Source organism: Acartia tonsa, chromosome 11 (assembly GCF_053477335.1).
Source record: "Acartia tonsa isolate MP-2025a chromosome 11, ASM5347733v1, whole genome shotgun sequence".
NCBI classification, from domain to species: domain Eukaryota; kingdom Metazoa; phylum Arthropoda; class Copepoda; order Calanoida; family Acartiidae; genus Acartia; species Acartia tonsa.
The window spans coordinates 36,249,665-36,273,046 of record NC_137270.1 but is presented as its reverse complement, the minus strand read 5'-3'; the positions used below and the strand labels follow the sequence as shown (position 1 = coordinate 36,273,046).

The following is a 23,382-nucleotide window of genomic DNA, read 5'->3' as shown; positions in this document are numbered from 1 at the left end:
AAGATCATGCATCAAGGAGTAATTAAGTTATTTTCAAATACATATATGGGGTGAGTTAATTTATTTATTTTGTGCAGGGCAGTGGTAATTCTGATTTTTCCACTGGATTAAAACTGGTACTCTGCTTAATTAAGAAAGATGAATAAAATTTAATATAGTTACAATTTTCTATAACAATATTGGAAGTTTTTTGTCTCAAGTTATATTTTTAGTAGAAGTAAAAAACAAAAATTGGCTTACAACATATTTTTGGTCAGTCATGAGCCTGATCTATAAAATGTAAAACAGCTACTGCAAAAAAATTTAAATATCATCATATTATTACTTTTAAATAAAATTCCATTGGGCATTTAAAATCAGGTATTCAATATCCTGTAAGCAGCCAACAGTCCTTAAAACCACGCTATAAATATAATCTGTCAATGGACCTATCTCTTCATCCACTTGGAGAGTAGTCTGCCTTAAATAGATTCCAATTGTATGGAACACAATGGGTAGAAATGATAATGTGTACTGCTAGCTGTAGGGTTAGTTCATAAATAGCGCTGTAATAATAAGCTTCAATAATTGTATGTAACATAATGGTTAGAAATAATAATGTGTACTGCTAGCAGTAGGGTTAGTTCATAAATAGCGCTGTAATAATAAGCTTCCAAAATTGTATGGAACATACATAATTGTTAGAAAAAGTAATGTGTACTGCTAGCAGTAGGGTTAGTTCATAAATAGCGCTGTAATATTAAGCTTGCATAATTGTATGTAACATAATTGTTAAAATTAGTAATGTGTACTGCTAGCAGTAGGGTTAGTTCATAAACAGTGCTGTAATAATTAGCCTCCATAATTGTATGTAACATAATTGTTAGAATTAGTAATGTGTACTGCTAGCAGTAGGGTTAGTTCATAAACAGTGCTGTAATAATAAGCTTCCATAATTGTATGGAACATAATGGTTAGAAATGGTAATGTGAACTGCTAGCAGTAGGGTTAGTTCATAAATAGCGCAGTAATAATAAGCTTCCATAATTGTATGTAACATAATTGTTATAAATAGTGCTGTAATAATAAGCTTCCATAATTGTATGTAACATAATTGTTATAAATAGCGCAGTAATAATAAGCTTCCATAATTGTATGTAACATAATTGTTATAAATAGTGCTGTAATAATAAGCTTCCATAATTGTATGTAACATAATTGTTAAAAATAGCGCAGTAATAATAAGCTTCCATAATTGTATGTAACACAATTGTTATAAATAGCGCAGTAATAATAAGCTTCCATAATTGTATGTAACATAATTGTTATAAATAGCGCAGTAATAATAAGCTTCCATAATTGTATGTAACATAATTGTTATAAATAGTGCTGTAATAATAAGCTTCCATAATTGTATGTAACATAATTGTTATAAATAGTGCTGTAATAATTAGCCTCCATAATTGTATGTAACATAATTGTTAAAATTAGTAATGTGTACTGCTAGCAGTAGGGTTAGTTCATAAACAGCGCTGTAATAATAAGCTTCCATAATTGTATGGAACATAATGGTAAGAAATGGTAATGTAAACTGCTAGCAGTAGGGTTAGTTCATAAATAGCGCTGTAATAATAAGCTTGCATAATTGTATGAACAGGATTGATTTTGATTCAAGCCTATAAAGTTTCTGCTGAAGACTTTTAGGTTTGTAAGTAGAATTATGCAGTTAATATTTTATAACAAACACAATACAAATATATTTAACTGTGAATTTACTTTATAACTAGGGTTTGTCCGTACAACTGTTATAATAGTTGAGAATACAGTCTCTATGAATTCTATAGTCTCATGTTCCTACGCAGTTTCTATTTTATACACACATAACATCAAAAAACACACATTGTGTTTCTATCTACGGATGTTAAAACCCCTAAGGGTGCAAGAAAAAAGAATAATTTTAACGATGAGTTTAGTAAATATATTATCTGTTTAAAAGACTAAATATTATTTTAAAGGAGGAAATATAATGCACAGTAAAGAGTAATTTTGTTTAAAAACAAATTAATTTTCAAATTTTAGGACCGTAGGCGCTAGTACCTAGCTGTAATAGAATGGTTATTTCTCGCATCGTATTATAAACAGCTTTCTTTTTTTTAGCCTTCGGCACCTGGGGGCTAAAAAACTGGTTTTAATCTTACATTTTTATATTTGTAGAAAGCTGGATATAATACGATGCTAGACATAGTTTTTTCGTATGGATGAGAACAGGTTCCTATCCACCTGATTCGAATGAATACGAGAAAATATTTTGGTTATTATTTTCGCAAAGCTTCAATATTATGTCCTTTATTTCTTGAAAATTGGGAGCTGTTAATTTGTTGTAAGATCTGACTAAACATAAACATACACACACTCATCCAGTTACTTATTTATTATTGATAATTGTCTACTTCCTTTGAGAAGAAGAACTTAAGTCGTTTATTCTGATTCTCTTTGAAGGCGGCTTTGATTTCAAACTTTGGTAGGGGTCTAAAGTTGGTAAGAAACTTGTAATAACAGAATAGTTTTTTCTCGCATCGTATTATAAACAGCTTTATAAACAGAGATTAAAAACATTTTTTTTGGCTCCGAGATGCCGAAGGCACGGGCTAAAATAACTTATCAATTTTTTTAGTAGATTTTGTAGTTTGGCTATCTAAATTAAAGAGGAATTTCTATTTGATTAAATTTGTTTTTAGTCACATTATTTATTCCCATGGAGAGAGAGGGGACAATGGGCTGTTTTTTACAAAAGTCCCTTAAGTTTTTTTTTATAACGTTTTCTTATTCGTTTGACAATCAACTTTGGGGACTTCAGTGAATTTTAATTGGTTGATTCATAAAGTTGAGTGTTCAAACGTTTAAACAATTAATTAAAATTTAAAGAAGGAATAAGTTTGTGTATCATCTTTCGGGATGTACATCAATTTGTCGGCCATTGTCTTATCCCTTTAGATCCTTGATTCATTCCAATAACTTACATGATTGACGCAATTCTTGGTCGAATCTATTTTATGAATGCTATTTTAAATTTTTTTAGCTGAACTATTAGGTATACATGGATAAAATTAAAAAGTAAATCCCTTTTGCCACTAAAATGTGTACACATTTTAACCAATAATATGGCCAGATTTACATACACTGTGTTTTACTGAAGGGATCTAAATCTACCAATAACATAAATATATGACCATATTATGTGAAATTTATTCACAAAATGGTTTTAGAAATCACTTTTGTATAGAATAGTCTGGGTATTGTCTGCTTGATTGTTTTCAAAATATTCATACACAGAACCTTTTTAATATATCAACAAAATGTTTAATTATTAATAAGATAATTCTTTTAAGCTTTAAAATCTGTAGTACTTATGGTTTAGCCGTTAAAACATTCAACTGATTTTGCCAGGAAAAAATATGAATGCCATGCCAAAACTGCTTTTTCTGCAACCCCTTGCATCTTCAAACCCTGATGCAATTTTACTAATTATTTAGCCTTCAGCTATATGTCTTTTATTCTTTTATGCTGTTTGCTTATTAGGGATAATAGATTTATCTAAAAAATTCTATTTAACTTTTCATTTATTCAAAATTGTAACAAAGAAAATTGTGTTTCTCTTTATTCTCCTCCCCCCACCAAAAAAAAACTAAGGATACTTTTTACATTGATTTATAGGTGGTAAGCTAATTTAAAATTTTATCTAGTCAAAAAAATAAAAACATACAAAAAAATACTCATTTATTTTTTACCACAACACAAATGCACCTTGATTTCAAGAGGATTTTAATGATTGTTTAAAATTTGACAAAAACATTACATGATTGAAACCTATTTGTATATCCATCTCTTTCTCTGCCTGTATGCAAAACAAGATTCCTAATGATAGTAAACGGCAATTAGCTCTCTTACAAATCTCTATTTACTTTATACACAATTAGCGGCTGCTCCCTATATCTAAAGGGACATTTCATGAGAAAGGGGGAAAACCAAACCATCTTATCAGGAGTAAAATATACAACAAATGGCAATAAGGGGGGGGGGGGGGAGTTTGTACAGTTATAGGAAATGAAAATTCAGTATCAAATTTTGCCCTGGCCGTATGGGCTTGTTTTTATAGTTATCAACCTAATTCCTTTTGTAAATTCTCTTATATGATTGGATCTACCTATAAAACTTTGAAAATTTAATTTTTGGAATTTCCTTCTAGGGCTTAAAATTTTAAGTTATGAGCTTATTTTTAAAGATATCGAGCTGATTTTTTAAATGGAAGCTTTTATTGCTTAAATGAGTTTATTAGCCATCCCATATTTCATTTTTGCACTTTACCTCTAGGGGCTTGTAAGCTCAAAACTTATAAATTTGGTATTTGGGGGGGTTGTTTTACCCCAAAAGCCCCTAGAAGTAAAGTGCAAAAATAAAATATGGGGTGGCCACTCAACTCATCTATGTAATAGAAGGTTCCATTTAAAAAATCAGCTCGATATCTTTAAAAATAAGCTCCTAATTTAAAATTTTAGTGTTTGGTGGGGTCTTTTGCTCCACTAGCCACTAGTGGGAAAGTCCCAAAATTCAATTTTCAAAATTTTACAGGTAGATCCATTCATATAAGAGAGCTTACAAAAAGAATTAGGTTGATAACTATGAAAACAAGCCCAAACGGCCAGGGCAAAATTTGATACTGAATTTTCATTTCCTATAACTGTACAAACTTCCCCCTCCCCCCCTTATAATACCTAGTCGCGGGCCATTTTTCATTTAATCTAGATTAAAAATATTTAGTCATATAATGACATTAATTGTAAGATTGTTATTGGGCTAAAGTTAACTTACCATTTTGTCTTGATCCTTCCATCTCTACTGGTATTAAATCAGGGAGGGAGGGGATAATAAACTGTAAATAATTCTGCTATTCAAAGTTTTATAAACCTGTTCTCACATACTTAAAATTTTGTGGATTTTTATTTATTTTAATTGTTGAAAAACTAGCAGTGTCCAAACTTTTCCACCAATATAGATTGAAGAATAAATAAATGTATCGTCCGTTTTCTTATCCCTAGATGGAATATAATGTTTCTTTCAATGCTTTTCTATGTACTTGTTTGTGTGTGCTGAATTATGCTTTTACATTCAAGCTTAAAATTAGATACATATTACAAATAAATTGCAGAAAAGCGCATACTGACGAGTAGTCAAATAGCCGTAAACCAGCCCATTAACAATGCTAAACTTTGCTTAAAAGTGTGGAACAATCAGTACAGCCTTACTGGAAATACATAAATATTTTCATATACTTAAATATATACTGTGGATGATATTTAAATCTGAATTCTTTAAAATATCTAAAATCTCTGTTGTGTATTATATAGAAGACAAGCTTTTATAATAGGGTCATTTTTTCGCGATTCCGTAAAGTTGGGGTGTCAAATGCTCTTATTAAGTCGAGGTATTCTTAATTATTACCAAATGTATATATATGAAATTGTCATAATTACCTAATAAGTTTGACCGAATAAGAGCATTTGACTACATCGTTACACACAACTTTACGGAAAATAAGCAAAAAAAAATACCCTCTTTGTTTTATTTTGCTATCCTTATTAATTTTCTTGTCAACGCTAATGAACACCTGGAAGTAGGAAGTATTTGAGATTCCCATGAGAGCCTTTTAGTCCCAGAATAGGTGCTCCAGCAAAATAGCAAATTTTTAGTACCCCGGCTGCTATTTAAATATGGTTTGTCTGTAATTCTGTGTTATTGCTTTTCCTAGAGGATCGTTATAGTTTCATCACTTCTTAGTACGCATATGGTTAGCATTCAGGTACCTTGTTTTAAGCCTTTAATCATTTGCTTCAAGACACTCTTGATACATAGATTACCTAGTAATGTACAATTTATTAATATATGCAGTATCTAATTCAATGTTTAATATGCCTGTAGTTTTGGCATACTCAAGTTTGTTAAATTTGTAATGAACAATATTTTTTTTACTTCATTAAAACTAGTCTAAACAATTCACGAGTATTATTTGAAGTATCACTATTTTAAGTAAGTGTCTTTACTGATTAAAATACGGCATGAAACTTTCCCTTTGGGGACTAGATGATCTAATCTTTGTTACATTGTATAAACTGTACAACAAAGAAAGACTAACAAATACACAATCTACCAATCTAATTCATGAACCTATACTCTTTATTTATTTTTGTTTAAGGATATGTTATACACTTGCAGTAGCTCATATTCTTTGAACATTTTTATGTCTGTTGGTGCAAGTGTTTGCCCTTGATTGATAACCCATAATTTCTTAGAGTTCAGTTCCTAAGACTCATAGAGTATTACGAGACACTTTTTTGTAACCGCCAGGGCCAGCTCTAGCCCCACGTTCAAGTATAACTTGACACGCTGTCTCATGAGAGCTCCTCGTTGTTACCTCACCCTCGCCGATTTTAAGTATGGCAGGTGCCCCAGATTATGTCACTGTAATGAATGACACTCTTCACAGAGAAGCCCTGGATTAAGAATGTTTTAGTAATATTCACTTGATTATTAGGCATCTGAACTAACTAACAATCTCCCTTCTACCGCAACTAGTGGGAGGTTGCGTGAATTGATAGGAGAATTTGACACAACATGTTGTAATATCAAAACGATTTGGTTAGAATTTTCATTAGCGTAACTCGGTGCCTTACCACAGAGCTACGGTTGTATAGTTTGACAGTCACTAAAGATTACTTCAAGTTTTAAGATTTATTACTTACAACAATAATATTTTCATTTCTTTACTTAAAGAAAATTAAAAATAAGTCTTTTAATTTATATTCCTAAGTAAAGTTAAGTTCTGCACTTGTTTTAAATAGTTGGAATAGTTGTGGAAATATTTGGCTTCATTCCTAAAATTGTTTTACATTTCTATGAATTATAAAAATTACTTATTTTATTTTATATAAGACACTCTTTTAGTCATTTCTCTTCGGCTAATAGCCGTTTTCAAAGTAACATGATGTATTTCTGCCTGTCTATATAAAGTGTTCCGTATCAGCCATTTTTCAACCGATTTTAAGCTTAAAGCAGTAGATCGTAATTTCTAGGAGTATTAAGATGTTAGTTTGATAGAGTAGTAAGATATCTATTTGAATGGTCTACATAAAGTTTGTGTCTTTTGCCAAAAGTAGCAGAAATTAATTTCTAATCATTTAAGGGGTTTCTATATCTGTAGACGAAAGTAAGTAATCTTTTTGTTCAACTAAGAAATGCATTAGGTTTCATTACACCTTATCTTGTTTACTTTATTCTCCCTATAGTCAACTGTTCTTCATAAGCGCATTTGACTAGAGGCTTACACACAACTTGACGAAAAATACGCAAAAAATGGACCCTTGTTTTGTAGATTAGTAGGAACATAACATAATTAAAATCACTTGTTATCTTGGTTTAAGTAAGTACATGATATGTAATATTAATTGGAAGAAAAATAATATAACGAGCGGTTTTGTTTTTGTGGTCAAAATAATAACTATTATTTGTAGCGAAGCTACATTGTAATACAATTTATCAGTCCGTCCTGGGAATTAACTGCGACTTTCCATTTATTTTTCACATTTTACGTCCATCTGCTTTTCTTATTATTTTCACATTTATCATACTTCTAAGCTTCGCTTCGCGTGAACGTTGACATTCTGGTTACTTATGATTAAAGAATAAATAACATACCTAGAAAAACAACTTTTTGCCATAAAAATGAAAACAATTTTTTATCCATTGTATAGTGTGTAATAAGTTGATCTAAATTTCATATATAAAACTAGTGTGCCTCCAACTTTTTAGTTTATTCGAATTATACACAATGTTCTTTGAAACAAAAATGTATATTGTTTTGCTAATTAAAGCAATCCTCATCTTTTAAAACCTAAGGAACTTTGTAGCCTTGTCTCATTAAAAAGGTATGAGTTGTGATAGCATACTCGTTTGATGGAATGATCCAATTAATTTAATTCTTTTTAGGAATGTTGTAGCTGAATGTTTGGGCAAACTGTGTCTCATAAAACCAGAGGAGCTAGTACCTCGTCTACAGGAAGGATAAAGTGATAATTAGACAGCTGATAGAATTGTCCTATCCATTTAAAGCATTTAAAACCATAATCAAGACACACTTACCAACCCAGAAACATAAATCATAGGAATCATTTACCTACTTAGTAACATGAGATTTTAAATAATATTTTCTACATAGGTATGCAAGCAATAATGTTTTTATGTAATTATGAATGATTTTACTTCAAATAGTTATTTATCGATTCGTATTATAGACAGCATTACGCGTATATTAAAATAAAAATTATAGAATTAAAACAAGATTTTTTAGCCCCGATGGGCCGAAGGGCTGAGATAACAAAACTGGTATAGAGTTCCTAATTTTTATTTTAATATTCGTGGAAAATAGTCTGTAATACTATGTTATACATGATTTTTCAGAACCGGTTCTAATCTAGTCAATATTAATCTTTTTCGAAGCCTTGCTTGAAAAGTAATTCTTGGCTATTTCTTCACACTTTATCTGTGTACCCCTGCAGGCCTCCCTGACCTCTCCGTCAGCCATGGTTAGGACCACCATTGTGACGGCCATGAAGTTCACCATCACTGATCAACCTCAGCCCATAGATAATCTACTGAAGGCGAATATTGGTAATGCAAAACATAAAGTTTTTTTTTTTTTTTCAAGTAAAAGTGTAATTTGATTACATGCATAAATTGGACAATATAGTATTAATGCCCCCTCCCACCTTTTTTATTAGAATTTATATCATCACACAAACAAATATCGGTGTCTCACTCAAGTTGTCTAGCGAGCTCAAAAATTCCCCTCCCTCATTTTTGAAAAGAATTAAAAATGAGTTGGTTAGGGGTAGTTTTTCCTAATTCTTGACCCCATGGCGGGTGCCTTAACATTTCGGGGCCACAATGTATCCAATATAACCTAACCGAAACTAATTAATAACAAACATAAATCTACACCGCACCTCATTTCCAAAATTTAAAAAAAATATGGTTGGGGGGTCTATGCTCAACTAGGCACTGCACTGGGGGGCAGAGATGGGAAAAACCAGGTTTTTTTTAAAAAGATCAAACCAGTGTGGTTTATTTGGTTTAAACCGGTTTTTATTGGTTTTTATTAATAAAAACCAGTTTTTTTTGGTTTTTATAATAATTTTTTTGGTTTTTTTTAATAATATCCAAATTAAAGTATTCTAATTTAGTATAAAGGGGTAGTTTCACGAAATGCATTTGAACTTAATTTAGTGAACCGCATATTTTATCCTGGTTAAATGGTTAAACTACATTTATATGGCATATATTTGAAAAAATTTCAAATTTCTACCACATAGTTTTTGAAATATCAAAACTTGAAAATCGTCTTTTTAAATTGCATATATCACAAAAAGACAATTTTCAGGTGTTGATATTTTAAAAACTACGTGGTAGAAAATTGAATTTATTTCAAATATATGCTATTTAAATGTAGTTTACCCCATTAACTAAGAAAAAATATGCGGTTCACTAAATTAAGTTCAAATGCATTTCGTGAAACTACCCCTTTAGTATAAAGATTTAAACTATTAAAAGAATTTTGAATTAGGTATTTATGTTTTTGACTGTATTTTTTACATTATAAAAAGACTAGCGGCTAGGCCCCTAGAGGCCTCTAGGGGCACTTGAGGAGGAGAGAGTCGAATTTAATAATTGAATTTTTTATTTTATATTTTGTAAGAAAAAGTAAAAAAAATTTTTTTTTGGGGGGGGGGCGAACATTTTTTTTTTTTGGGGGGGGGGTTGCCCCCCCTCCTCATTTTTAAATTTAGTTAAAAAGTTTAAAAAAAAAAAATTTCTGAGGGGGGGTTGGGGGTGTCCCACCCCCAAAGAAAATAGTTATAAACCTTCCCGGGACCTATGAGAAGCTACCCTGTTAAGGAGAACCCAATCGGTTCAGCGGTTAGCGAGATCCTTTGGTACAAACATACAAACACACATACAAACATCCTGTTACTTTATTATAAAGATATAACTGGAAAGATAGGAATTTGTATTAAAAAAACCATTTAAACCATCCCACCTTGTTTTTTTTTGGTTTTTTTAGCTTTTTTTTTTTGGTTTAAACCATTTGATTAAAACCACGTGGTTTTTATTTTGCCATCCCTGCTGGGGGAAACCGCCCTATTAAGTGTTTAAATTTCAGGTGATTTCCTTAACTGTATTCTGGACCCAGACCTAAATGTTCGCAGAGTTGCCCTGGTTGCTTTCAACAGCGCAGCTCATAACAAACCATCTCTTATCCGTGATCTTCTCAAGAACGTTCTACCCCATCTTTACAGGTAGGTACATATTGTTATGCTGCCATGTCAGATGCGTTACATAAAAAGTAGCAATACCTTAGCCTTTTAACAGGTGCATCTAGTTCTTGTATTACATCTGTAATTTTCTTAATTCAAAATACTATGCCTTAGTATAGTTATAGGCAATTTGTATATAAGGCTGCTATGTCAGACGCATTATATTGATAGCAGTACAGTGTGTGTGTAGCTATAGTTCCTTAGAGTATGGACCTAAGTAGTCATGTAGTAGGATGAGACACTTTTCTAGAGGACTAGCACATTATTAATTGACACGCATGGGAGCTTCTCTTTATTACCTGCTAGGCTCAAACTAATAAAGGGTACCTACCCTTTGTCTATATTAAATATTTGTGGTGACTATATTTTCATGCTATTGACATCTTCTTGTCCAACTACTTATTTATTCTATTTTAGAGAAACAGAGAAAAGAAAAGAGCTGGTTAGAGAAGTTGAAATGGGACCCTTCAAACACGAGGTAATTAAATTCATAAACGAGGCGGGTCAGGGGCATTACTATAACAAATGATCAGAGTCTATTTAATATTTGATAACAGCTGATAAAATTACTGTTTAAGGACTGGCGTTCAGAGTCAAGATTAGCTTAAAAACTAAAGACAGGGGTGTAAAAATAAAAATAAGTGGTTGGAGGGCAAACAATTTAAAATTAAGGAAAACTGAAAACATTTTTTCCATCCCCACCGGCCCCAATTGGTGAAAAAAAAACTAAAAAAATGTGTGGTAGGAGGGATAAAATAAATAAAATATAGAATTCTTTAAATATTTTTCCATTTTCCCCCCTACTTGGTGAGAAAAAACTAGGGGGGGGGGGGAAATAAAAAAATTTGTAGCCGGGGAAAAAAATCTTGTGCAGAATATACACCCCTGACTAAAGAGAAAGTACAAAATGGATAACTTTATGAATGCTAAAACATCTTCGAAAATGAAAGAGACACTACACTTGGTTGAATCCTGTCTTTTAAAAGACAAACAACGTATTTAATATTTTATTTTTTCCTAAAATCTCTAGGTAATTCTTATGAAAATAATCTACTTTTTGTAGTTATCAACGCTGTAATATTTAGGTTGATGACGGTCTTGATCTGAGAAAAGCAGCATTTGAGTGTATGTACACACTTCTAGAAACTTGTGTAGATAGATTGGATATCTTTGAATTTTTATCCAGAGTTCAGGTATAGATAAATAGATAGATATTGGGTGTATGTATAATGTATATACTTCTAGAACCTTGTGTAGATAGATTGGATATCTTTGAATTTCTATCCAGAGTTCAGGTATAGATAGATAGATTGATATTTGAGTGTATGTACAAACTTCTTGAAACTTGTGTAGATAGATTGGATATCTTTGAATTTCTATCCAGAGTTCAGGTATAGATAAATAGATAGATATTTGAGTGTATGTATACACTTCTAGAAACTTGTGTAGATAGATTGGACATCTTTGAATTTCTATCCAGAGTTCAGGTATAGATAAACAGATAGATATTTGCGTGTATTTATACACTTCTTAAAACTTGTGTAGATAGATTGTATATCTTTGAATTTCTCTCTAGAGTTCAGGTAAAAAGCAGGGATCTATTAGGAGAAGACAATTGACGATAAATTGATTTACATCCCCAATGATGATTAACCAAACTTTACCTTTTGTAATTGTAAGTTATTGGTTGTAAAGTTTTGACAATGATAGTTTTGTAGCCAACCAATCAAAGTTCAATAGAATTACCCAAAGTTTTTGAGCCAGCGTGATTATTAAGTTGTTTAACTTTGGGTACCAGTGTAATTTACAGTCTAATATCCCTTACCCCAAAGATATATAGACAGTAAAATGAAAAAATAAAAGGACTAAGATTTGATAGGTAAAGAAAGAGACGGAAAACATACACACAAACAAAATTTGAATGACAATTGGACGAAGAAAAAATATTTCAAATGGGAAACAATGACACAGACAGAAATATAATAATTTTGAGAGACTAAAATATATTACCTAGTGATTAAAGAATAAGAAATATATTGAGACATGAAAAGCAAAAAAAGTAAAATCTGCAAGATTAATATTTATTTAGGATGGTCTCCGTGATCACTATGACATAAAGATGTTGACCTACCTTATGGTCTCCAGAGTTTGCCAGCTGTGTCCTGGAGCAGTACTGCAGAAACTGGACAAACTGGTAGAGCCCCTCAAACAAACCTGTACCACCAAGGTAGCTAGATTTGTTATTTTTAAATATGAAAAACCAGGGTTGGAAAAAATCCTGTGTTTTTTTTTAAATAACCTAACCCATATTGTAAGCTTTCCAATCTTTAATTTTGATAAAAATTCAATATTTACAATATTTGTTGTTTTAATTAGTTGATTTAATAACTCCAAAAGGGTGAGAAATTTTTTTTTAAAACCTGAATTTTTGGGTTATTTTAAGTTTCCCCCCCCACCCCAAAAAAAATGTGTGTTACTGTTAGGTTTTTTAAACCAACCTTGTGATAAAGATCGGCTTGTTTGAAAGTTATGAACATAATTGTATTTCCTCATTCAATTACTTAGTAATATTATGAACATTAAACATGGACAATGGACATTTATGATGATTTATTGTTAAAATAACGCCTTTCAAAGTTTTACCTACCTACATTACTTCCATTTGATTTTTAAAAATTCTTAAACTATGTGGTACATTCAAAAAAGTTCTTTTAATAATAGCCATAGGTTATATTAATAAAATTCTTCTCAATGATAAGGGTAAAGTTCAAATGCATATCGTGTAACTAACGCCTTTTTAACTTTCTACTTTTTCCTTTTTAAAAGGGCATTATTCAATACCCTTTCCATCCAATAAAGATAAATCAACACATCAGCATCAGAATATTAGAATTACATAAGTGAAAACATACATAGGTAGATAGCTTTACTTAGAAATGTATGGAATATTTTTTCAGTGATTTGGATCCGAATTTTAAGTCAGACAAAAATCTTTCACTTTCATTAGATTTTATACAAGTCCCAGATTTAAAAAAAAAAATTTGGGATGGGGAGGTCTTAGTTATTTATGATGCTATCCTTATGATCTAAAAATCTTTTTTATATGGATTGTAATTTCCTACTTTTAATAAATCTGCAATTTGTTTTTCCTCCAGGATCAAACTATCTGGTTAGTTCTCTTCTAATTTAACTTTTGTTGATTGTACCTAAATCTATGTCTTCCCCCGATGATATGGACTGTAATATCTATCTAATTTATTTGGAATTTGAATATATTCCCAGATCCACGTATCTGGTTCGTATGACACTAAGTTGAAAATATATGGAGGCATTCTCTTCAATTCATTGTTTTTAATTATGTTAACCTGTTAAATACCTTGCATGGGCGAGATTGATGTCCAAAATATTGTCTGTTTTGGATTGTAATTTGCCTTTTACCTTTTTTTAGAGAAATTTCAGGTTTTGCCATGTGATTAAAAATTGACAGCATGATCATTATTACGAAAATGTATGATAAATAAGTATTTTCTCTAGATCCATATATCTGGTTAGTATGACACTAAGTTGAAAATACAGGGTGTTTTTTTTTAATAAGACAAAAATATTACTTAATTTAACCCACTTGCCATTGAGAGAAGTTAATGATCTATATCTTAATTTCTTCATTGGGTTGGGGAGTTTTGTATAAGAAAAAAATACTTAGAACTTTTCAACAAATTATCCCTTAAAAACCGGTTTTTCAAAAGTACCTATTTTTGGAAGAATTTTGGATCATGACAAATTTAAAGGGTGTGCAAAAATGCATACTTTATAAAAATTTAAATTGTGCAGCTTGTGTTAATAGTAGAAAAATGTTATGCACACCGTTAGAATCGTCATAAACTCAGGTTTCTAGATATTAAAGAACTATTTCTGTACTACGCATAGTTCAGGAGCTACGTGGTAAAATGTCCCAACTGACTTAAAACTTTTCAACCTTTCGCACATTTTCCAACGTAGCTTCTATACTACAAATAGCATAATTATGAAACATATATTTCCAAAAACTAGAGTTTATGACGATTCTAACGGTATGCATAGCATTTTTCTACTATTAACACAAGCTGTGCAATTTGATTTTTAAAAATGTATGCATTTTTGCACACCCTTTAAATTTGTCATGATCCAAAAATCTTCCAAAAATAGGTACTTTGGAAAAACCGGTTTTTAAGGGATAATTTGTTGAAAATCTCTAAGTATTTTTTTCTTATACAAAACTCCCCAACCCAATGAAGAAATTAAGATATAGATCATTAACTTCTGTCAATGGCAAGTGGGTTAAATTAAGTAATATTTTTGTCTTATTAAAAAAAAACACCCTGTATATGGAAGCATTCTTCTCATATTTTTCTCCCATCATATTCAGAGCTGTATCTCAGTGTTTATATCCAACAGCAAAAAACACCATGATAAAAATATCATAGTGAAACTGTTTTTTTTTATAGCTTAAGCTATAACTTATATAGCTTAAGCTATGACTTTTATGATGACTTACGAAGAAATTAAGCATTAATTTGTGTTTTTTTAGACTTAAATAAAGCATTTAACATCAAATTTTTCCAAATCAAATCTTTTCAAAGAGCAAGTTTTTAGAACTAATATATTCAATTATATCTGAGTTTCACTATCGCAAGATTTAAAAAAATTGGTTGAAATTAATGAACAGTGTAAAGGTATATCAGGTTATGGAAATATGTAAAGTAACTGAAGAAAACTAATATATATATTTCTCACTACACAAATTAAATATAATGAATGGAATACTTTTTACAACTGTGCGAAACTAGAAAATTAAAAATAATACTATCATGGATGGCAATCCATGGCATTTTTCTGAAACCACGTTCAGGTTTTTCAAAAGTTATCCTTAAACATATTTGATTGTGGATGAAGGCGAGCCATAAAGCTTTATTTACACTGATTTTAGTGTTAGATTTTTATAATTGGTAGACACAAATCTATAGACTAATCTAAAACGTAAATTGAACATGACATACAAAATTACATAATTGAATTATTAAAACAAAAACATTGACTTATATGCTAGTTGATTAGAAGGGTATACAAAAGTAAACATAGTTGTCTTGCTAACTGCCAACTTTTTTTTAACAGCTACATACATATTTTAGTAAAGTCTTGTTTGTATACCATTACTTCGTAAACATTTTGAAAATTTTAATATTTTGCAACCCTATCTTTTTCCAAGACAAAGATATAAATTCTGAAAATAATAAAATATTCTTACACATCTTTTTGTCAATTAAATCAAATTTATTTTCAAATTAGTAAAAAACCATCCAATAGCCATAATTGTTAAAATATTTACATACCAATAAAAGAAAGGGGGGGGGGGTGGAGTTTGTACAGTTATAGGAAATGGGATATATTCCTATCCAGTTTTTTTTGTTTAGGAATGAATATTTTTACCCGAGGGAATAAATGATTTTCTAGGGGCTTTTGGGGTAAAACAACCCCCCAAAATACAAATTTATAAGTTTTGAGCTTACAAGCCCCTAGAAGTAAAGTGCAAAAATAAAATATGAGATGGCTAATCAACTCATCTATGTAATAAAAGGTTTCATTTAAAAAATCAGCTCGATATCTTTAAAAATAAGCTCATAACTTAAAATTTTAGTGTTTTCAGAATTTGCATCCATACCGTTGGTGTTTTCATATATGATGTTTATCAACACGACATCATATTTATGAGGGTTATAAAGGTGGAGTGTGAATACAGAATAGCAAATATTTAAGTTAGGTTATAATTAAGATCAGTTTGACCTAATAAGCGCATTTGACTGGAAGCTTGCACCCAACTTAACGGAATTTGGCGAAAAAAAAATTACCTTCTTTGTCTGGGAATGTTCCGATTTTTTATTAGGTCTTTGAAATCAGCTAATAACGTTGAATACTAAACACAGCCAAGTCCCTATAAAAATAATTTGCTAGCAGACGAAAAGGGTCTTCAAAACTTAGGCCAGATAGTTGTTTGCATAATATACATCTATACATTTATTGCTGCTACATAAGATTTATAGGGAATGCCTTGGTCCTTGTAAATCTAGGCAACTTGATATAATGCATAGTAAATATCTCTTTATATTTGGTTGGATGTTACTCAAGCTAGCACCTATTACAAAAAATGTTGTAGTATTTTTTGTACACTCTTAACAGATGAGGTTTCCTTTTAAGAGATTGTATTTCCTGAAACTAGTGAAATATTCAAGAAACTAGCTCCCAGAACTATTTAATAATTTTATATCCAGCTAACCCAGTTAGCGTACTATTACCTACGGATTCTATTTTATGTTACGTTATACCAATGGTACGCCCCTAGCATCTAGGGGCTCTTCAGTATCAAATAGGCAGAGTGGCTAGAAAAATAGCTGTAAACAATCCCAAGACTTAAATCTCAAAATAGAATAGCCTAAAACCATTACGAGAGCACTGTAAAGCTTACCTAAGATGTAATAAGATGTATTATAATTGATAAACTCTAAGGTGTTTTTTTATTAGTTAAGATTTCCAATAAACAGTTGTTTTAGCTCGGAAGTCAGCTATTGTTGTGGAAGGTGGAACATATTTTTCTTGTGCACAAATACACTTCAATTAAAACAGCAACAATGATACTTTGGATTGAATTCGTCCCTTTTTCATTAGAACACTGTAGTCAATACAAATCCCACGACTGTGGTGTAACACCTACTACACCCGCACGTTGTCTCGTATGTGATGAGTCCAAAACACCGCATCGTTACTTAAGACATTTAAATTATTCTTTCTGCTGCTATGTCAGGTGCACGACATAATTTTTAAGAATAGGGGTTATGCACTAGCAAAAAACAGGCATAACTCAATAACATACACAATTATGACTTTCTGACAAGAGTTGTGGTATCAAAGAAGATATTGGTTAAAGGACGTTTTAACTCGTAATAAAAACTTCTTAAGCAAGTTTTTGATTAGAAATAAACCAAAATCTCGTGGTGTATCCTGGATGTCCAGATTAATCAATACAAAAACATAATCAAAGCATAATATTAATAGATTTATTAATAGGTACTTGGATCTTGCACCAGATTTTCTTGTTCACTATTAAAATGAACCTTCTAGTGGGCTAAAATAATGATCTCCCCCATCCCCTCCCCTCCTACTGGATGAACGGCCTGACCTACAGCCAAGGGAAAATGGACGACAACTTTTCTACTGTCATAATTAGGGTTGGCAATCCGGATCCGGAATTCGCCCAATTTTTGACCATTTTTGGAATCCGGATCCGGAATCCGTTTTTTAATAGCGGATTCCGGATTTTTATTTGGTAGGCTAAAATTAGCGTCTTTAGTTTTTTCTTTCAACCCCTCCTCTTTGAAGGCAAAGATTTTCATCATTATATATAATATCTTTTAAAACCTGGTTCGATTCTCGGAAGTGAATTATAGAGAACACCAAGAACATTGATTTTTAGGACATATGTAGCACTTAATTTTTTTTAGAAATTTAAAAATCCTTTTAAAATATTGCTTGAATCCGGAATCAGAATCCGGAATCCGCCAAAAATAAGAATCCGGAATCCGCCACTTTTTTTGACGGATTCTTCAAAAATCCGAATCCGGCCCAAAAATTCGACGGATTGCCATCACTAGACTCATAAAAACCACGTATATTCTACATCGATTATACTATTGTAGGTGAAGGCAAACAGTGTGAAGCAAGAGTATGAGAAGCAGGATGAGCTGAAGCGCAGCGCTATGCGCGCCATTGCTGCGCTACTCAGTGTCCCCGGGGCTGACAAACATCCACAACTCGGAGATCTTATCACTCAAATTAGGTGAGAACTTTTGTTTTTCTAGCGTAGAAATAGCGATGGGCCATATGGAGTAAATTATTTATCTTTCCTCTACCTTTGATAATCAAAATACAGCTTTTAGAATCAACGTTTTTAAGATCTGCTATATTCTAGTGCCCTCTCTCAAGAATACATAAAGCTATTATAGGCTACAACTAATTCATACTGTACAAGGGGAATATTTTGAGTTATCCATTGTCCTCTCCCTCCCATGAAGTTTACTTAATGAGTTTATACACTGGTAAATAATCCTTCAATTGCAAATTAAAATTAACCTAAGTTAAATAATCATAATAAGGAATTAAATTAAAAGATTAGGTATTAAACATTACAATTTGTATAAATAGTTAGTTCCGATGTGTATTCAAAATTTGTGAGTTGATAAGGAACAAAAATATATCAGAAAATGAATATAGTAGAGGGTGAGGTAACTAGTATAGTAATAAAGGATTATATTTGTTTTTCTCACTAATCTCATGGTTATTATGCACCCAATTATTAGTTTCTATTCATGGATAAGATTTGGTCTACAAAAATATTTGTTTCTTGCACTGTGAGTGTGCAGCAATAGTGATCAATATTTTGTACGATCCTAATAATGGCTTATCCTTTTAAAGTTGTGGTAGAATGGGGGGGGGGGGATTGTACCGTAAATTATACTTGTACTCAAACTTTATTAAACCGTTTCGTCATTCGTTGGCTAAAAAACTTTGGTTAATCCTATTCATCATTGATTGGTTCATATCAATAGTGTCTTAACTTTTTTTTAGCCAATAATTTTAAATTACGGGAAAGGTTAATTTGTATATCATTTTGTGGATTTACAACATTTACATCATGTCGTCATGGATTAAGTTTATTTTATCAGAAGTCCTGCTTCTTAAGACAATGTCATCATTGGGGATGTACATCAAGTTATCGGCCATCGTCCCTTTAGATCCCTTAGTTGAAGGCATGTTTGAAAAAATAAGATATTTTGATTTAATAGTATTATCATATTATTTTCTATTTTGTCCCCAGGACTTCCTCCCCCCCGGCCCCCCCCCCTCCCAATAATTTTTGGGAGGGTTCTTTTTAGTAGCGAAGCTACTCTATAATTCACAATGTCCGTCTGTCTGTCCGTCCGTAATTAATGAATTGGGGGAAACGTGATTTTCTCGGCTCCTACAAAAGATATAGAGCTGAAATTTTTTGACAACATTCCTATCATGAAGGAGCACAATTAACTATAAAACATTAATGGCGGTCGGACTGCTTTTTAGCAGGTTTTAGGCTATTTTTTATATTTTCCAAATTTTCCCCATAGCTTTGGTGTTTATGGTCCGATTTTCAAAATTTTTTCAGTTAAAGATATCAAAATTAAATTTTCCGTCATTTGAAGAAAACAACAATGACGGTCAGACTGCCTTTTTGCAGGTTTTTGGCTATTTTTATATTTTTCACATTTTTTCCCATATCTTTGGTGTTTATGGTCCGATTTTCGAAATTTTTTCATTTAAAGATATCAAAATTAAATTTCCTTTCGTTTCAAGAACACATCAATGGCGGTCAGACTACCTTTTTGCAGGTTTTTGGCTATTTTTATATTTTCACATTTTTACCCATATCTTTGGTGTTTATGGTCCAATTTTCAAAAAAAATTCAGTTAAAGATATTAAAATTAAATTTCTGGCGTTTTAAGAAAAGAAACAATGGCGTCCAAACTGCCTTTTAGCAAGTTTTTGGCTATTTTTATATGTTTGACATATTTCCCCATATCTTTGGTATTTTGGTCCAATTTTAAAACTTTTGCAATAACAGTTTCAAAATATTTTTTCCTATTGTTATGTGCATCTAGTATGTAATTTACTTTAACCGTCTTCATCATACAAAATAAAACAAGATTTCGTGTTTATTTTCTCCAATAAATCTATTCTTGATTTTAACAAATACACTTCTACGTATTCCCATCAACAATTTTTTGTGCTTCGCTATTTATGGATGTTGTCATCCTTGTTTTAGATCGGTTTAGCTGTGTATAAGATCTTTAGCTTTAGATATTCAGACAGATATCGCTATACTTTGTTTTATAGGCTATTGGCGGCACTCCAAGCATTAAGGGTCTGTATTCGTAGATTGAAAAAAAGGGCTTAAAACCATCTCAGGACATATGATATATGAGGCTTTCCTTTTTAAAAATTCAATCGTTTCTGTATTTATTGAAATATTAAGCTCCAAGGAAAAAACCGTACTACTTTATATAGTAGGATAGATAATATGTAAGATATTCATAATATTTTAGTATTGGTTATTGATGTCCAAATTGTTTTTTCTTGTGGTATTATGTTTTCTAAAGGGTTATTTTATTGTCATACGGATATTGGAAATGCTTTTTGAATAGAATACAAGGAAAACCAAGTTGATAATACGGAAGATTGTATTTTTGTTAATATTCTTAGCTGCTTACTTGCAAACGGCTGAATTTCCTCTGATGGCTAGGGTTGTTAGCCCATAACCCCACCCCCCAAAAAAACCTAAGGTGGATTCTTAGAAAACTTGTTGGCCTATTCCCTCACTAAAATTAGTGAGGCTCGCAAAAAAAATTTGTGAAAAATCTTCAAAAATCGCTTTAGAAATCTACAAAAATTAAACAAAATCTTATGTTAATAACACTTATGATTTTATTCAGTTTTTGTTATTTTTTATGTGATTTTTGAGGATTTTTCACAATTTTTTTTAGCGAGGCTCACTAATTTTAGTGAGGTAGTGAGTCAAAAAGTTTTTTAAGAATCCACCTCCGATTATTTTTGTTTTGGATAGGTTGTAAAAACCCAGTGCAGTGGTTACGTCTTGCCTCTTCTCTATTAGTAGCGTTAAAAAAACCTTTCCGTCGTATAAATGATATGATCAAAATGTAGGTTTAAATAATAATTCTTTTCTTTTGCAAATGAATGTATGAGGTAAATAATAGGCCATTAAAATGAAAATGTTATGTACAATGTCATGCTAATAATAAACAAGATATTAGTTCCTTCTTTTCTCTTCATCCTCTCTTATATTCATAACAAGGATGACAACATCCATAAGTAGCGAAGCACAAAAAATCGTCGATGGTAATACGTACAGGTAGATTTAAAAGGTTTTTACTAAAATCAAGAATAGATTTATTGGATAAAATAAACATGAAACCTTGTTTTATTTTGCATGATGACGATGGTCAAAGTAAATTATATTAAAGATGCTCATAACAATGGGAAAAATTATTTTGATACTGATATCCCATAAAAGTTTGAAAATTGCATCAAAATAAACAAAGATATGGGTAAATATGTAAAACATATAAAAATAGCCAAAAACCTGATAAAAGGGAGTCTGGCCGTCATTGTTGTTTTATTAAAACGACAAAAAATTTAATTTTTAAATCCTTAACTTAAAAAAATTGGAAAATCGGAACATATACACTTAAGATATGGAAAAAAGTGTTAAATGTATAAAAATAGTCTAAAACCTGCCAAAAAGGCAGTCTGGCCGTCATGGTTATTTTGTTTAAAAGACGGGAAATTTAATTTTGATATCTATAACTGAAAAATTTTGAAAATCAGACTATAAACACTGAAGATATGGAGAAAAATGATAAATATATAAAAAACAGCCTAAAACCTGCTAAAAAGGCAGTCTGGCCGTCATGATTGTTTTCTTTAAAAGACGGGAAATTTAATTTTGATATCTATAACTGAAAAAATTTTGAAAATCGGACCATAAACACTGAAGATATGGAGAAAAATGTGAAAAATATAAAAATAGCCTAAAACCTGCTAAAAAGGCAGTCTGGCCTTCATGGTTGTTCCTTTAAACGACGGGAAATTTAATTTTGATATCTGTAACTGAAAAAAATTTGAAAATCGGACCATAAACACTGAAGATATGGAGAAAAATGTGAAAAATATAAAAATAGCCTAAAACCTGCTAAAAATCGGTCCGAACGCCAATGATGTTTTATAGTTAATTGTGCTCCTTACTGATGGGAATGTTGTCAAAAAATTTCAGCATTCTATCTTTTATAGGAGCTGAGTAAATCCCATTTCCCCCATAGCGTTACGGACTGACTGACGGACTGACTGACGGACGGACGGACGGACGGACGGACGGACAAAGTGAATTATAGAGTAGCTTCGCTACTAAAAAAATAACGCATGTTGTTATGTCTTTAAAGATCTATAAACTTTTTTTCCTCGAAATGTCTACGCTACTTATTATTTCTGTTGTTGTTATTTTAAGGAATCTTACTTTTAATCTTTTTTTGGAGCCTTTTGACTATACATTTCATTAAAATCGTAGGTAGTAATTCTTTAATCAGGGTTTTAAAAGTTTAATATAATACATCACCTGAAACTTATAGCTATACTTGTTGATTAATGAACATTTTTATATTTAATTATCGCATCGTACTATAGACAGCTTTAAGCAGATATTAAAAGGAACAAAAATAATATTGAACCCACCTTTGGTAGCCCCGAGGGGCCGAAGGACCAAACTAACAAAATGGTATTAATTTTAGGATTTTCATTTAAATTTTCGTAGAAAATTGTCTCTATTAACATGTTATACATGATATTTCAATATGGGTTATAACCGGTTCTTATTAATCGGTTTTGAAAGGGTACCCACTGAACAAAAGATTTTTTATTATATAATACACATCTTACATTTTTTTTACCAAAAAAGGTCATAATATTATTATTGTTGCGCTTCTTCTGGACACATATCAATATAAAATATAAAAAGTCCCCCCATGTGTTAGAATGGCAAATATAAGTTGTAGATAAGAATGTAAATTTGATTTGTAAAAGTATGAATATTGAATGGTAAGAAGACTAGACACAGAACTTTTATTTTATTTTTTTTTTGTTGTAGCGAAGCTACTCTAAAAACAATAGTAGTTAGTATTTATTGTGTTGTAAATATAATGTTAAAACTTTTCCGCCTTCTACAAAAAGGGCAATTTTGTTATAATTGGGCGAATACACAACTATTCGTTCATTGTCTAAAAAATATTTTACAAATGATCAGTTCTCAGCCATAGTGAGAAATCATGAGATTAATACCAGGTTTGTT

The 23,382-nt window shown here is 31.1% G+C and overlaps 1 protein-coding gene across 1 annotated transcript in view; it reads left to right on the top strand.

The window, feature by feature from the left end:
• Positions 1–23,382, top strand: part of Cand1 (Cullin-associated and neddylation-dissociated 1) — a 58,806-nt gene that overhangs the window by 27,100 nt on the left and 8,324 nt on the right. The window contains exons 29-35 of the mRNA XM_080176265.1: positions 8,020–8,090; positions 8,590–8,700; positions 10,250–10,385; positions 10,821–10,881; positions 11,489–11,596; positions 12,493–12,630; positions 18,131–18,270. Of these exons, the coding sequence (XP_080032391.1) occupies positions 8,020–8,090; positions 8,590–8,700; positions 10,250–10,385; positions 10,821–10,881; positions 11,489–11,596; positions 12,493–12,630; positions 18,131–18,270 (765 nt within the window). The remainder of the gene's footprint in view (positions 1–8,019; positions 8,091–8,589; positions 8,701–10,249; positions 10,386–10,820; positions 10,882–11,488; positions 11,597–12,492; positions 12,631–18,130; positions 18,271–23,382) is intronic.